The 16,887-nt window shown below is 41.5% G+C and overlaps 1 protein-coding gene across 3 annotated transcripts in view; it reads left to right on the forward strand.

The window, feature by feature from the left end:
• The window catches only part of LOC311147929 (E3 ubiquitin-protein ligase MIB2-like), an 83,080-nt gene that overhangs the window by 52,869 nt on the left and 13,324 nt on the right, over window positions 1–16,887 (forward strand). For all 3 annotated transcript variants that reach the window (XM_084184779.1, XM_084184777.1, XM_084184778.1), the window contains 2 exons: window positions 177–333; window positions 5,548–5,702. In XM_084184779.1, the coding sequence (XP_084040905.1) occupies window positions 177–333; window positions 5,548–5,702 (312 nt within the window). The remainder of the gene's footprint in view (window positions 1–176; window positions 334–5,547; window positions 5,703–16,887) is intronic.

The raw sequence follows: 16,887 nt of genomic DNA on the forward strand, positions 1-16,887 counted from the left end.
ACAGAACTTTGTTGTCAGAATGAGTCAATTAAAACAACAACAATTATATGAAAATGCATTGAGTAAAGGATATTTAAATGAATACCCTAAATAGATATGAAAAATGATGATGCTTAGGCCTATACATTTTGTTGCTCATTATCTCTGTGTGTGTGTGTGTGTGTGTGTGTGTGCAGAAACCAGGCAGAGATTGCACGGCTATTGCTGAGCAAGGGGGCCAACGTGAACCTGCTCAACAACTCCATGTGCACGGCGCTGCACATAGCCGTCAACAAGGGCTTCACTGACGTGGTGCGCGTGCTGTCGGAACACTCAGCCGACATCAACCTACAGGTCAGTACCCACTAATAAGAACTACATTATCTGCATCTGAAATGGCATCATATTCCCTATGCAATTCACTACTTTGGTTCATGCTTTCTTCTGTCATGCTCACTGCCCGTACATGCAAAACACACACGTGCGTGTGCAAACACACACACGTCTCTCAAGAAACTAAACAGCATAGAGTGCAATGGCAGACATATTTATTTTACCTCGGAGCAAAACAGAATGTTTCCGCAGATCTTTCTCCTATGAAGCATTTTAACACTTTGTTTTTTATATTCATTGATGATGTGCTGCTTTTAGTGTCTGTGTCATTTGTTGTGTTTTTACTGTATATTTATTGTTGTTGTATGTATTGGCTAGTGCAATAACATTTCCCCTTTGGGGGATTAATAATGTACTATCTTATCTTAAATCGACACACACATATTCACCCCCAGCCTGAAACATTTCTCCATAAGGGCTGTGTGGGTCTTGTGCTCACTTGTTGAGTTCTTTAAAGCCATTTAGACAGCTTTCCAACTTTGTCGGGCTTTCATCAAACGGCCACATCTCGAAGCAGCTCAATACGCCTCACAACTGGTCTCTGGTTTTGGGTACGGCTCGGATATTAAATTTTTCTGCTCAAGCAGTGTGCGTGTTCAGCTGGAGTGGAATGGCTGCTTGGAGTTTGTGTGTGTGGTATGTGTGTATCTGAGCCGTAATGTAACAGAAAAGAGCAGCATTGCTATATATGAGTACTCCGAGTAGGCTTGGGCGATATACCGTTTATTTAGACGGAATGATTTTCAAAAAATATACAGTACCAGTCAAAAGTTTGGACACACCCACTCATTCAAGGGTTTTTCTTTATTTTTACTATTTTCTACATTGTAGAATAATAGTGAAGACATCAAAACTATGAAATAACACATATGGAATCATGTAGTAACCAAAAAAGTGTTAAACAAATCAAAATGTACCTTTGCCTTGATGACAGCTTTGCACACACTTGGCATTCTCTCAACCAGCTTGATGAGGAATGCTTTTGCAACAGTCTTGAATGAGTTCCCACATATGCTGAGCACTTGTTGGCTGCTTTTCTTTCACTCTGCGGTCCAACTCATCCCAAACCATCTCAAATGGGTTGAGGTCGGGTGATTGTGGAGGCCAGGTCATCTGATGCAGCACTCCATCACTCTCCTTGGTCAAATAGCCTTTACACAGACTGGAGGTGTGTTTTGGGTCATGGTCCTGTTGAAAAACAAATGATAGTCCCACTAAGCGCAAACCAGATGGGATGGGTTATCGCTGCAGAATGCTGTGGTAGCCATGCTGGTTAAGTGTGCCTTGAATTCTAAATAAATCACAGACAGTGTCACCAGAAAAGCACCATCACACCACCTCCTCCATGCTTCACGGTGGGAACCACACATGCAGAGATCATCCGTTCACCTATTCTGCGTCTCACAAAGACACGGCGGTTGGAACCAAAAATCTCAAATTTAGACTCGTCAGACCAAAGGACAGGTTTCCACCGATCGAATGTCCATTGCTTGTGTTTCTTGGCCCAAGCAAGTCTCTTCTTCTTATTGGTGTCCTTTAGTAGTGGTTTCTTTGCAGCAATTCGACCATGAAGGCCTGATTCACACAGTCTCCTCTGAACAGTTGATGTTGAGATGTGTCTGCTACTTGAACTCTGTGAAGCATTTATTTGGGCTGCAATCTGAGGTGCGGTTAACTCTAATGAACTTATCCTCTGCAGCAGAGGTAACTCTGGGTCTTCCTTTCCTGTGGCAGTCCTCATGAGAGCCAGTTTCATCATAGCGCTTGATGGTTTTTGCGACTGGACTTGAAGAAACTTTCAAAGTTCTTGAAATGTTCTGGATTGACTGACCTTCATGTCAGTATGAAAAATGTATGCACTCACTAACTGTAAGTCGCTCTGGATAAGAGCGTCTGCTAAATAACTAAAATGTACAAAAAAATTGTTCTCTTTGCTTATTTGAGCTGTTCTTGCCATAATATGGACTTGGTCTTTTACCAAATAGGGCTATCTTCTGTATTCCAACCCTACCTTGTCACAACACAACTGATTTGCTCAAACGCATAAAGAAGGAAAGCCATGAGCAAAAACCAAGCCATGAGGTCGAAGGAATCTGGGGAAGGGTACAAAAAAAATTCTGCAGCATTAAAGATCCCCAAGAACACAGTGGCCTCCCTCATTCTTAAATGGAATAAGTTTGGAACCACCAAGACTCTTACTAGAGCTGGCCGACCGGCCAAACTGAGCAATCGGGGGTGAAGAGCCTTGGTCAGGGAGGTGACCAAGAACCCAATGGTCACTCTGACAGAGCTCTAGAGTTCCTCTGTGGAGATGGGAGAACCTTCCAGAAGGACAAGGGGTCTGAATACTTTCCAAAGGCACTGTATATATATATATTTATTTATTATTTTCCCCTGACCATACCACCCTTCCCCTAATTGGAGTAAACTAATGGACAACAACACTTAGGCTTCTACTTCCAGCTTATACATACTATATAGATTTTACGGACACAATATATTTTACAATAGTTATCTTTTGTTTGTTTTTAGTACCATCCTTCAGCTACCCTCAACCCCTCCCATGTATCTCAGAAGACCATCCAGTTTTGATTTCTATTTGCCATATATTTTTCAACTGTGCTATGATGTTTCACAAAAGTTCTGAACCGTTCTACTCTCATAGTTTCTACAGATTGTAAATTAAAGATAAACATTTTTGCTAAGAGTATTATATTATTGATCGATCGACTGACTTTTCAAATCACCCAGCAGTGCATAGGCCCCAGAGTCTGCAACACCACTAAGCAAGGGGCACCACCAAGCAAGCGGCACCATGAAGACCAAGTAGCTCTCCAAACAGGTCAGGGACAAAGTTGTGAAAAAGTATAGATCAGGGTTGGGTTATAAAAAAATATCAGAAACTTTGAACATCTCACGGAGCACCATTAAATCCATTATTTAAAAATTGAAAGAAAATGGCACCACAACAAACCTGCCAAGAGAGGGCCGCCCACCAAAACTCACGGACCAGGCAAGGAGGGCATTCATCAGAAAGGCAACAAAGAGACCAAAGATAACCCTGAAGGAGCTGCAAAGCTCCACAGCGGAGATTGGAGTATCTGTCCATAGGACCACTTTAAGCCGTACACTCCACAGAGCTGGGCTTTACGGAAGAGTGGCCAGAAAAAAGCCATTGCTTAAAGAACAACATCAGCAAACACGTTTGGTGTTCGCCAAAAGGCATGTGGGAGACTCCCCAAACATATGGAAGAAGGTACTCTGGTCAGATGAGACTAAAATTGAGCTTTTTGGCCATCAAGGAAAACACTGTCTGGCGCAAACCCAACACCTCTCATCACCCCGAGAATACTATCCCCACAGTGAAGCATGGTGGTGGCAGCATCATGCTGTGGGGATGTTTTTCATCGGCAGGGACTGGGAAACTGGTCAGAATTGAAGGAATGATGAATGGCGCTAAATACAGGGAAATTCTTGAGGGAAACCTGTTTCAGTCTTCCAGAGATTTGAGACTGGGACGGAGGTTCACCTTCCAGCAGGACAATGACCCTAAGCATACTGCTAAAGCAACAACTTGAGTGGTTTAAGGGGAAACATTTAAATGTCTTGGAATGGCCTAGTCAAAGCCCAGACCTCAATCCAATTGAGAATCTGTGGTATGACTTAAAGATTGCTGTACACCTGCGGAACCCATTCAACAAAAATATATATTTTGCATCTTCAAAGTGGTAGGCATGTTGTGTAAATCAAATGATACAAACCCCCCAAAAATCTATTTTAATTCCAGGTTGTTAGGCAACAAAATAGGAAAAATGCCAAGGGGGGTAAATACTTTCGCAAGCCACTGTATATACTGAGATCATGTGACAGATCATGTGACACTTAGATTGCAGACATTGGACTGTATTTAACTATGTGACTTCTGAAGGTAATTGGTTGCACCAGATCTTATTAATGGGCTTCATAGCAAAGGGGGTGAATACATATGCACGCACCACTTTTCCATTTATTTATTTTTTAGAATTTTTTTAAACAAGTTATTGTTTTCATTTCACTTCACCAATTTGGACTATTTTGTGTATGTCCATTACATGAAATCCAAATAAAAATCAATTTAAATGACAGGTTGTAATGCAACAAAATAGGAAAAACGGCAAGGGGGTTGAATACTTTTGCAAGGCACTGTAGTTAGCTCCAGGTAAATGTTGCAATTCTTCAGCCAAAACAAGCTGCATATGGACCAAAAACAAGCTGCATATGGACAGTACCAAAACAAATGATCTAATGATTGTCTCTTTGCAGCAAAATCTGATGGGATGGGATGGTCGTATCCCCCATATATATAACATTCTATTGGTTGCAATAATTGTTTATAATAATTTAAATTTTCATTATAGGGTATTGTGTGTAGATTGATGAGGGGGGAAAAAACAATTTAATCCATTTTAGAATAAGGCTGTAACATAACAAAATGTGGAAAAGGTCAAGGGGTCTCAATACTTTCCGAATGCACTGTATATGGCACAGCTGTCAATTTTTTGGTCCTAAAATTAAACTGGTATACTTTTTTATTCATCACAATTTTCTTTAACCAATTTTGGTCTTTAATGCAGGGCCCATCAGACAAGTTCCTTACTTTCTCCCCCTTTAGCTAACAGTTAAATGTTTGTTTTTGGCTTGTTTATAATTCTAATTCTATTTTCGAGTCTCCACATGTTGTCATGGAAAATATTGTTATTTCCAACAACCCATGAGCAACTCCGCCGCAAATCCAGCTCCATATTGAATGTTGAGATTGCCGAAAGGCAAGTCTCTTTGGCAATGACAGAGAGTGACAAGGAGTGGAATGTTAGCTAAAAAGACTCGTACTCAGACTAGAGACATTCAATCCCCCCCCCCCCCCCCCCCTTCCAGTAATACCGTATACCCCAGTATGGTATAGAAACGGTATGCAGGATATAAAAACGTTGCTGTATAACTAAGCTCAAATACAATCAAATGAAGGCCTCAAGGTCTCTCATCCCTCAAGGGCTGCTGTTAGGACAAGGTGCAGCACAGATTTAGGATCAGCTCTCCCTGCCCAAATTCTAACCCTCTCCATTAGGGGCTACAACAATAAACTGATCCCAGATAATTTATTACGGGGCTAACTTCTTTCTCCTCCTGTCCTACCAGGACTCGTACGGAGACACACCGCTGCACGACGTCATCGCCAAAGACTTCCGGAACATCATCGAGATCCTGGTGGTGGTGCCCAACATAGACTTCACCCAGCAGAACAACCGCGGCTTCAACCTGCTGCACCACGCAGCCCTCAAAGGCAACAAGCTGTGAGTCCTACACTACTACCGTACACTACCCCATACACACTATACTACAGTATACCATGCAGCCCTCAAAGGCAACAAGCTGTGAGTACTTCACTACTAGGGTTGGGCGGTAACCAGATTTTCATATCGCAGGTCTCCTGAGTGGAGCAGCGATCTAAGGCACTGCATCGCAGTGCTGAGGCGCCACTACAGCCTCGGGTTCGATCCACAGCCGGCCGTGACCAGGAGACCCATGGGGCGGCGCACAATTGGCCCTGCGTCGTTCGGGTTAGGGGAGGGTTTGGCCGGCCGGGATTTCCTTGTCTCATCGTGCTCTAGCGACTCCTTGCTCTAGCGACACATTGGTGTGGCTGGCTTCCGGGTTAAGCGAGCAGTGTGTCAAGAAGCAGTGCGGCTTGGCAGGGTCGTATTTCGGAGGACGCATCGCTCTCGACCTTCGCCTCTCCCGAGTCCGTAGGGGAGTTGCAGCGATGAGACGATCGTAACTACCAATTAGATATCACGAAAAAAAGTAATACCGTCATACTGTGATTTATGGTATTACCGGCTTAGTACACAAGGGGGCGCTAAAAACGCAAACACAAAAAAGCCCTTTGGGCATCTATTACCAGAATGCTAGCAAAATTAGCACAAGTAATAGCGAATTTCCATGGAGCCTGCTAACGAGTGCAAACGAAAATAAACTCATTGCAAAGGCAGGCAATCCAGCTCATAAAGATATACATATATAGGTAGTAGCTACCAGTGATGTAGTGGGCCGTACTCACTACCAATGTTTTTTTAATTGTCGTGCAAATTTCAGGTCTGCTGAGCTCAAACTTGAACTTTTTACTGTGAACACTGAGGCTGTACCCGCTTTAAGTTATTTTTAACAGTGGTCAAGTAGACTGCTGTGGCTATTTGATCATAATGTAGGCCTACCAGAGTGGCCTACCATCAAAAACAATGGAGGAAATTAATCCCATAACATTTTAACATGGAAATAGCTGTTCTATCGTTCAGCCTACAGTAGCAGCCAATGTGTGGTGTTCAATGTAGGCCTACATTCCATGACACTATTGAAAAAAACATGCAGGGCTTGACATTAACATATTTGCCCACTTGTCCTTCAGACAAGGAGGTGACTGAAAATGTTGTTGTGGTGTTTGATGCAAGAAACCACTTTACAAAATAAAATGCTTCATTATTCCCATGCCATTATTACAGAGAATTAGACAAATTATGTTACCCTCTGCGTATTGGCCACTTAGCTTATTCAAGCCGGTCTCAAAATACAACACTGCCCCTTTAAGACAAAAAAAAGCTCTTTATCTGACTCGCTTTTCAAAGATGTCTAGAAATGCAAGTTTTGTGTTCTTGTAGGAAGCAATCACTCCCCCATTGCTGACTACAAATTATCTATAACTGGGCTAATAACTAACTAACTAGCAAAGGATATTAACAAATGTAGAAATGTGCACACGTAGCTACATGTAGCTCTCGCTTTGATCTCAAAACAAGCGCATCTACTTACAACCGCTCATGCTCTATAAACAGTCCAGTTCAAATTAAATGGCACAGATCCATATATGGCAATGGTATATTTGCATATAGGCCTATGATTGGTTATGGCGCGCACTGGTCTGTGTAGAGTACGGCCTGTAAATGCAATAGAATCCTACTCCGATGTGTTCTGCCTACAACAAAATCTCTTGCATAGTTAGTTTTGTTTCGGTATGTTGCATTGAAAGTGACTAATATTGCGTTGATTCAATCACAATTCCCACAGTAAAGGGAAACGTTGATAGTGTTAACTAACGGGGAAATCTCTGTGTGCGCTGATATTACTTCTGCCCGGCAGTCCCGGAGAACAGAGGAAACATTGCACACTACCCTCTGTAGCGCCTTGCGGTAGGGTGCCTTAAAGTTGCTGTACCAAGCAGTGATGCAGCCAGTCAAGATGCTCTCAGTGGTGCAGCTGTAGCACATTTGAGGATCTTAGGGCCCATGACAAATCTTTTCAGCCTCCTGAGGGGGAAGAGGCGCTGACATGCCTCTTCACAACTGTGTGGGTGTTTGTAGAACATGTTATTTCCTTAGTAATGTCGTATTCCCCAGGTCATTGCTGTAAATGAGAATGTGTTAAATACACATTTGTATTTGTATTTATTAAGGATCACCAAGGCAGCAGCTACTCTTCCTGGGGTCCAGCAACATTAAGGCAGTTATATACAGTTTAAAATACATGACATTACATTTCATAACACTTTACCCAATACATTTAGTGTGTTCCCTCAGGCCACTACTCCAATATCACATATTTACAATACAACATCCATGTGTACGTGTGTGTAGAGTGCGTGTCTTACCATGTGTACTGTATGTGTGCCTGTGTGTGTATCTTCACAGTCCCCGCTGTTCCATAAGGTGTATTTTTATCTGTTTTTTAAATCCGATTCTACTGCTTGCATCAGTTACCTGATATGGAGTAGAGTTCCATGTAGCCATGGCTCTATGTAGTACTGTACGCCTCCCATAGTCTGTTCTTGACATGGGGATTGTGGCGAGACCTTTGGTGGCATGTCTTGTGGGGTATGCATGGGTGTCCGAGCTGTGTGCTAGTAGTAGTTTAAACAGACACCTCGGTGCATTCAGCATGTCAACACTTCTTACAAAAACAAGTAGTGATGAAGTCAGTCTCTCCTCCACTTTGAGCCATGAGATATTTAAATGCATATTATTGTTAGCTCTCCGTGTACATTTAAGGGCCAGCCGTGCTGCCCTGTTCTGAGCCAATTGTAATTCTCCGAGGTCCCTCTTTGTGGCACCTGACCACACTACTGAACAGTCGTCCAGGTGCGACAAAACTAGAGCCTGTAGGACCTGCCTTGTTGATAGTATTGTTAAAAAGGCAGACATGTATCAACATGTTTTGACCATGACAGTTTACAATCCAGGGTTACTCCAAGCAGTTTAGTCACCGCAACTTGCTCAATTTCCACATGATTTATTACGAGATTTAGGGTTTAGTGAATGATTTGTCCCAAATACAATACTTTTAGTTTATGAAATATTTAGGACTAACTTATTCCTTGCCACCCATTCTGAAACTAACTGCAGCTCTTTAAGTGTTGCAGTGATTTCACTCGCTGTAGTAGCTGATGTGTATAGTGTTGAGTTATCCGCATACATAGACACACTGTCTTTTCTCAAGGCCAGTGGCAAGTCATTAGTAAAGATTGAAAAAAGGGGCCTAGACAGCTGCCCTGGGGAATTCCTCATTCTACCTGGATTATGTTGGAGAGGCTTCCATTAAGCAGCAGGCAAAAGCAGCACTGAAGTGTAACAAAACAGCTCCCACAATCTTTTTATCATGAATTTCTCTCAGCCAATCATCAGTCATTCGTGTAAGTGGCGTGCTTGTTGAATGTCCTTCCCTATAAGCGTGCTGAAAGTCAGTTGTCAATTTGTTTACAGTAAAATAGCATTGTATCTGGTCAAACACCATTTTTTCCAAAAGTTTACGAAGGGTTGTTAACAGGCTGATTGGTTGGCTATTTGAGCCAGTAAAGGGGGCTTTACTATTCTTGGGTAGCATAATTACTTTTGCTTCCCTCCAGGCCTGAGGGCACACACTTTCTATTATGCTTAGATTGAAGATATGGCAAATAGGAGTGGCAATATCGTCCGCTATTATCCTCAGTAATTTTCCATCCAAGTTGTCAAACCCCATGGCTTGTCAATGTTGATAGACAACAATCATTTTTGCACTTTTTGCACACTCACTTTACGGTTTGCATTTTTGCCCAAAATTTCATTTAAGGTGCTCCAAAGCTTTTTACTATCATTCATTGTCATTTATCTTTGTTTCATAGTATCGTTTCTTCTTCTTTTTATTCAGTTTAGTCACATGATTTCTCAATTTACAGTACATTTGCCAATCGGTTGTGCAGCCAGACTTATTTGCCATTCCTTTTGCCTCATCCCTCTCAACCATACACATTTTCAATTCCTCATCAATCCACAGGGATTTAACAGTTTTTACAGTCATTTTCTTAATGGGTGCATGCTTATTAATAACTGCAATAAGCAATTTCATACATGTGTCAAGTGCAGCATCTGGTTGCTCCTCATTACACACCACAGACCAACAAATATTCTTTACATCAACAACATAGGAATCACTACAAAAAACTTATTGTATGACCTCTTATACACTATATTAGGCCCAGCCTTTGGAACTTTGGTTTTCCTAGATATGGCTACTATATTGTGATCACTACATCCGATAGATTTGGAAACTGCTTTAAAGCACATTTCTGCAGCATTTGTAAAGATGTGATCAATACATGTTGATGATTTCATTCCTGTGCAGTTTGTAATAACCCTGGTAGGTTGACTGATAACCTGAACCAGGTTGCATGCACTAGCTACAGTTTGAAGCTTTTTCTTGAGTGGGCAGCTTGATGAAAGCCAGTCAATATTTAAATCACCCAGAAAATATACCTTCTGTTGATATCACATACATTATCAAGCATTTCACACGTTATCCAGATACTGACTGTTAGCACTTGGTGGTCTATAGCAGCTTTCCACCAGAATGGGCTTTAGGTGAGGCAGATGAACCTGTAGCCATATTACTTCAACAGTATTTAACATGAGATCCTATCTAGTGTTCTGAATATAAACAGCAACACCTCCATCTTTGGCATTTCTGTCTTCTCTGTGTATGTTATAACCATGTATAAAAAGACACAGAGGAACTTGAAGCACTCGACCCGCTCCACTACAGCCCCATCGATGTGGATAGAGGCGTGCTCGCCCCTCCGTTCCCTGTAGTCCACAATCAGCTCTTTGTCTTGCTGACGTTGAGGGAGAGGTTGTTGTCCTGACACCACACTGCCAGGTCTTTGACCTCCCTATAGGCTGCCGCCACGTCGTCGGTGAGCAGTCCTACCACTGTAGCACCGTCAGCAAACTTGATGAAGGTGTTGGAGTTGTGCGCGGCCAAGAGTGTGTGTGTGAGAGAGAGGGAGAGATGTTAGGCTACATACAGTACATGGAGGGGATTACTGGGTAGTTTGGTTCATCAGGCTGACCCCTAGTCTACGCTTGATGTTATTGAGGGATGATGGTGTTTTGGCAATGTGAAGATAGAAATTCCAGAGTATGGAACCTCTGTATCTGATAGAGAATTGACTATGTGTGGTGTGGCAGTGGGGACGGTGAAGGTTATCAAACTGTCCTGTGTTGTGTGCATGGATTTGGGAATTATCCTGGAAGAATTCATTGTAAGGTTTAGGTAGGCTGTCTGGGAGGTACACTACATGACCAAAAGTATGTGGACACCTGTTGAACATCTCATTTCAAAATCATAGGTATTAATATGGAGTTGGTCCCACCTTTGCTGCTATAACAGCCTCCACTCTTTTGGGAAGGCTTTCCACTAGATGTTTGAACATTGCTGCAGGGACTTGCTTCCATTCAGTCACAAGAGCATTAGTGAGATTGGGCACTGATGTTGGGCGATTAGGCCTGGCTCACAGTCGGCGTTCCAATTAATCACAAACTCCAGAGAATGCATTTCCACTGCTCCAGAGTCCAATGGCGGCGAGCTTTACACCACTTCAGCCGACGCTTGACATTGTGCATGATGAACTTAGGCTTGTGTGCGGCTGCTCGGCCATGGAAACCCATTTCATGAAGCTCCCGACGAACAGTTCTTGTGCTGATGTTGCTTCCAGAGGCAGTTTGGAGCTCGGTAGTGAGTGTTGCAACCGAGGACAGACAATTTTTACGCACTACGTGCTTCAGCACTCAGGGGTCCCGTTCTGTGAGCTTGTGTGGCCTACCACTTCGCGGCTGAGCCATTGTTGCTTCTAGACGTTTCCACTTCACAATAACAGCACTTACAGTTGACCGGGACAACTCTAGCAGGGCAGACATTTTACGAACTGACTTGTTGGAAAGTTGGCATCCTATGATGGTGCCACGTTGCATGTCACTGAAATCTTCAGTAAGGCCATTCTACTGCCAATGTTTGTCTATGGAGATTGCATGGCTGTGTGCTCGATTTTATACACCTGTCAGCCGAATCCACTAATTTTAATTTTAAGGGGTGTCCGCTTACTTTTGTACATATAGTGTATGTTTATTTGTAGACGAAGGTGCATAATTGGAGTATATAGACAATATGTCTGTAGCTCAATTGGTAGAGCATGGCGCTTGTAACGCCAGGGTAGTGGGTTCGATCCCCGGGACCACCCATACGTAAAAATGTATGCACACATGACTGTAAGTCGCTTTGGATAAAAGCGTCTGCTAAATGGCATATTATATTATATTATTATAATATATTTAGTTTCTTAAACAGAGAGGCAGATGGAGCCAAGTATTTAGAGGAGGTGGCTAGTCTAACAAATGTATTTTGTGTGATGAATAATTTGTGTAGATGGGAAGCAAATGTACAGACCCAGACAATATTGCAGTAAATGAGATATAATTTAAGATGTATTATAGTGTTAGGAAGCAAGCCTGATGAACCAAACCACTAATCTTTCTGACGATACCAACAGACTTCACCACTTGGCTGCAGACAAAGTGAATATGATTGTTCCAGCACAACTTTTCATCAACTAGAACACCTAGGAACCTAGTGGATGAAACCTGGTCCATTTCATTCCCACCAATTTGAGATTCTGTTTATTTTTTACAATATTTCTTATTCTTACCAGTGAATACAATGAAGTTGGATTTTTTAACATTTAAAGAAAAATTATTTATCTGGAACCCTTCAGAAAATTTGGCCTTGCCTGAGTTGGCGTCATTGATTAGTGAATCCTAATTATTGTATGATAACATCAAATTGGTATCAGCAAAAAGAATGGTAAGTATGGTACAAGACACAGCACATATAGATTAGGAATCACAAAGGTCCAAGGATCGAACCCTGTGGAACGCCACAGGATATCTTGACACTGGTAGATGCACACCATTTGCATATTCAAATTGTTCTCTTTCATAAACATAATAATATAGCAATTTAATGTATAATCATGGGAACCGTAAAAATGCAATTTGGCAAGTAATATTTCATGATCAACGGTGTCAACCGCTTTGGATAAATCTAGAAAGATGGCAAGAGCGTATTCATTGTTGTCCAGGGCTGTAAAGATTTGATCCACAAGTTGTAAAAGAGACTTATCTGTGGAGTAGTTTTAACTATATAAAATACAATGTTGGTTTAAATGTTTCAACATTCTTTTATACACGAGTTTCTCTAGGATTTTAGAAAAACATGGTAGTACAGATATTGGGCGATAATTTGTAAAAAATCTTGCATCCCCAGATTTATAGATGGGGATAACTTTGGCAATATTCTAATCTTTACGAACAATACCAGTTTGCATAAATCTGGTGAAGATGTATGTTAAAGCAGTGGTCACCAACCTTTCCTTAGTCAAGATCACTTTCTAAGTCAAAATGCAAGCCGAGATCTACAGGTCAAATTTTTTTTAAACATGACTTAAAAAACGTAAGCCTATGCAACATTTAACCAATTAAAAATAGTTATGTAGCAGTGAGGTTTGTGCAGTAGGCTATAGGCCCAATACATTATCACTGCATATTGGCTATGCTTAATATAATATAATATGCCATTTAGCAGACGCTTTTATCCAAAGCGACTTACAGTCATGTGTGCATACATTTTTAGGTATGGGTGGTCCCGGGGATCGAACCCACTACCCTGGCGTTACAAGCGCCATACTCTACCAATTGAGCTACAGAGGACCACTATGCTTGAATTGCCCTGCCAATGTTGTTCTTCTCAGACCATGGGATATCCGAAGTAGATGGGTAAATTTGTTTTTATACTTAATTGGCAGAGTTCTGGAGGGTGTGATTTGTGAGAAACTTTTTATACAACTTTCTTTTTTTACTGAGGATTTTTTGTGACCGGTTGTAAACCAAAGTTTGCAGAACCCATCTGCTGCTCTCTTACTAGGTCAAACTAAGGGAAAGCAGTGAAATACAGAATTGAAGGATGGGAGAAAAGTCTGGTAAGCAGACTCTACATTGGGATGATTATACAAATTTTCCCATAAAATATCATCAATCAACATTTGAAAGCGCTCAGAATTACTTTTGTTAAATGTTCTACATTTAATGCTACTGTCCATTCCCACCTGTTTCCTGCTGCCAACGAGAAGTGGAATATTGGAAAGTGGTCCGAAATGTCAGTATTAAGTATACCTGTTTCAGCCACATTATTCAAAGAATTAGTAAAAATATTATCAATAAGGGTGGCAGATGAACTGGTTACTCTTGTGGGCTAGTACATGAGGGGATATAGATAGCTGGAGTATAAAGTATTCAAAAAGTCTGATGTTAGTGAGTGGTTCTCACTTTTAAATAAATTGTTTTAGTCACCCAATAGACAACAAATGTTATCTTCATTATTTATCAAGTCCAAGGTTGATGCAAGGACATCAATAAAACTTCCAATGTCAGTATCTGGTGGCCGATAGACACATCCAATTAGCAGTTTTTTACCACCAAACAATTTACAGGATGGAATTTCTATGAAATGGTCCTCTCTTACAAAGAATTGAAGACTTTGATTAACAAAAATGGACACACCTCCTCCCACTCTTGATGGTATACAGTGGTGAACAGCATTTATAAGGGGACATTTCATAAATCATTCTTGTCGCTTCAGTTAACCATGTTTCTGAAAGGGCAATAATGGAAAATTCATGGTTGAGAGAAGACTGAAAATGAACAATGTGGTCATGATTTTTAGGAAGACTGTGAATGTTCAAATGAAAGGTAGAGAATAAGCTTGTCTTGGAATTAGACTGCTATACAAGTTGTTAGATTGTTTAACATTATTGTCATGTGATAGAATCATCTCTGGTGAATTTCAGGAAATTTGAATCTGGATTAACACAGTCATTATATTTAACGTTAGCTTCATTAATATCAAATGGATTAAAGACCAGGTTATCAGGGTTGACATCCTGCCCAAATAAGAAAGATACAAAGTCTGTATCATCCAGAGAGTGGAAGGGAAACATATAAGTGCATGCCTTCAATACAACCATACATTTGTGCCAGTGTTATCAATAGGGGTGCACTTCCTTTGAAATGCACCTTGACAAAGTCCACATAACACCACTGAAGACTTCAGAGTGTTAGGACATTTAGAGAAATGTGTGTTTTTTGACTTGAGGTGAAACACATGAACAAAGTAGTGTGTGTGTGTGTCATCAAATTAATCCATGTGATTAGATCAACGGACTACAGCCGAGTCACCTGCCGTAGGCCTACGAAAGGTGGGGGTGAACGACCAGCTGGTGTTGCGATGTTGCCTCTTTCGTTCTTCAATGAGTCGTGGCAGCAGTTCCTTCCTTCATTGATGAAGAACTTAGTTCCCTTCAGGCACTTGATTCTCTTGAGAATCTCCTCCTTGTCCTTGTACCTAAACAGTTTCACCACTATAGATCTGGGCTGTCCATCAGAAAAAAACGGGCCTCTCCATCTCAATGAGCTTAGGGTCCAGTTTAAGGTGACCTGCCAGGAGTTTCTTTGCCTTGATTTCTGTGTCATGCCAAGTTTCAGTTTTAACGTCTTCGATTCCATCGATTTGAATGTTGTTTCGCCTGGATAGGATAGATTTTCCAGGAAGAGAGTTTGTCTAGTGTTGTTTGGAATTTTGCTAAATCATCTGAGACAGATTTTTAATGTGGCCAGGCTGGTGACATTCGCGCCCTTTAGCTCATCCACCTCTGACTGCGTAAAATCCATCCTGTATTTAAAGTCCATTACATCCCTAACGAGATGATAATAATAATATAATATGCCATTTAGCAGACGCTTTTATCCAAAGTGACTTACAGTCATGGGTGGTCCCGGGGATCGAACCCACTACCCTGGCATTACAAGCGCCATGCTCTACCAATTGAGATCATCAACCCTTTTGTTGGTAGAATCCATAAAGAGTTGCAGGAAGGATTTAAAGTTATTTTCTTGCAGATCTGTTAGATCTTTATAGAACACTTTGTTGACCAAGTAGATCATGGAGTGTAGTGATTGATACGTACTCGTCTTCCGCATTGAGCTTTTCAGCGTTTTTGTTTCTAGTAGACATGCTAAAGGTTTGCTGTGAACTATAGTGAGTTTGCAAATACAACCCACACCCCGCCTCCCGAAAACAAGCTCAGCCAGTGAATTGGCAACCACACAAGCAACACACACCTGAATCACACACCAGTACGATAAACAGAGAGAAAGTGAAGGACTTGCTCACTGTACAGATCCTGGCTGCACATACACTATACGAGCGGGAGATGACTGACGCGCAAGCTAGTGCTGTGGATACAAGCAGTATGAGGGGCAGTAAGCCAAAACACCGGTCAAAGAAGTTAGGGAGAGACATGGCTAGGCACACCCTAAAATATTATTTGTCCATCCAGTTTATGATGATGAGGAACAAGTAGTTTGTGCTCAAACAGAGTAGCGGTGTTGCATTGAGTAAGTACATACTAGACAGAAGGCGCAGCTTTCACTTCAGATACAAAAAATCCCAGTGTTGATAAAGAATTCACAATGACCTTAATCTGACAAGGAGTTTGAGGGGAGACAGAGAGGGTGGTATAGTAGAGGAGTGTAACGGAGGTGACACTGAGGCGTCATACGACAGTGTTGACAGTCCAGACATGTAAGCTGTGTGAGTGACACTGTCATAAACCATTAAGGCTCCAGACTTGATTCTGCTGAGCTGTTGGGGGATCAAAATCAAATCAGTTAAGCTTCCACCCCAGAGCCGGGGTGAAATACATTCGATTCGGCAATAACTTGAATACCCAGCCCAAAGTTGCAACATTCAATTTCAGTCTTCGTCAGGCCTTTAAATCCCATGAGGAAATACAGTGGGGAGAACAAGTATTTGATACACTGCCGATTTTGCAGGCTTTCCTACTTACAAAGCATGTAGAGGTCTGTAATTTTTATCATAGGTACACTTCAACTGTGAGAGATGAAATCTAAAACAAAAATCCAGAAAATCACATTGTATGATTTTTAAGTAATTAATTTCCATTTTATTGCATGACATAAGTATTTGATCACCTACCAACCAGTAAGAATTCCGGCTCTCACAGACCTGTTAGTTTTTCTTTAAGAAGCCCTCCAGTTCTCCACTCAT

This window comes from Coregonus lavaretus (genome assembly GCF_964263955.1).
Source record: "Coregonus lavaretus genome assembly, chromosome: 20".
In the NCBI taxonomy this organism is placed as follows: Eukaryota; Metazoa; Chordata; class Actinopteri; order Salmoniformes; family Salmonidae; genus Coregonus; species Coregonus lavaretus.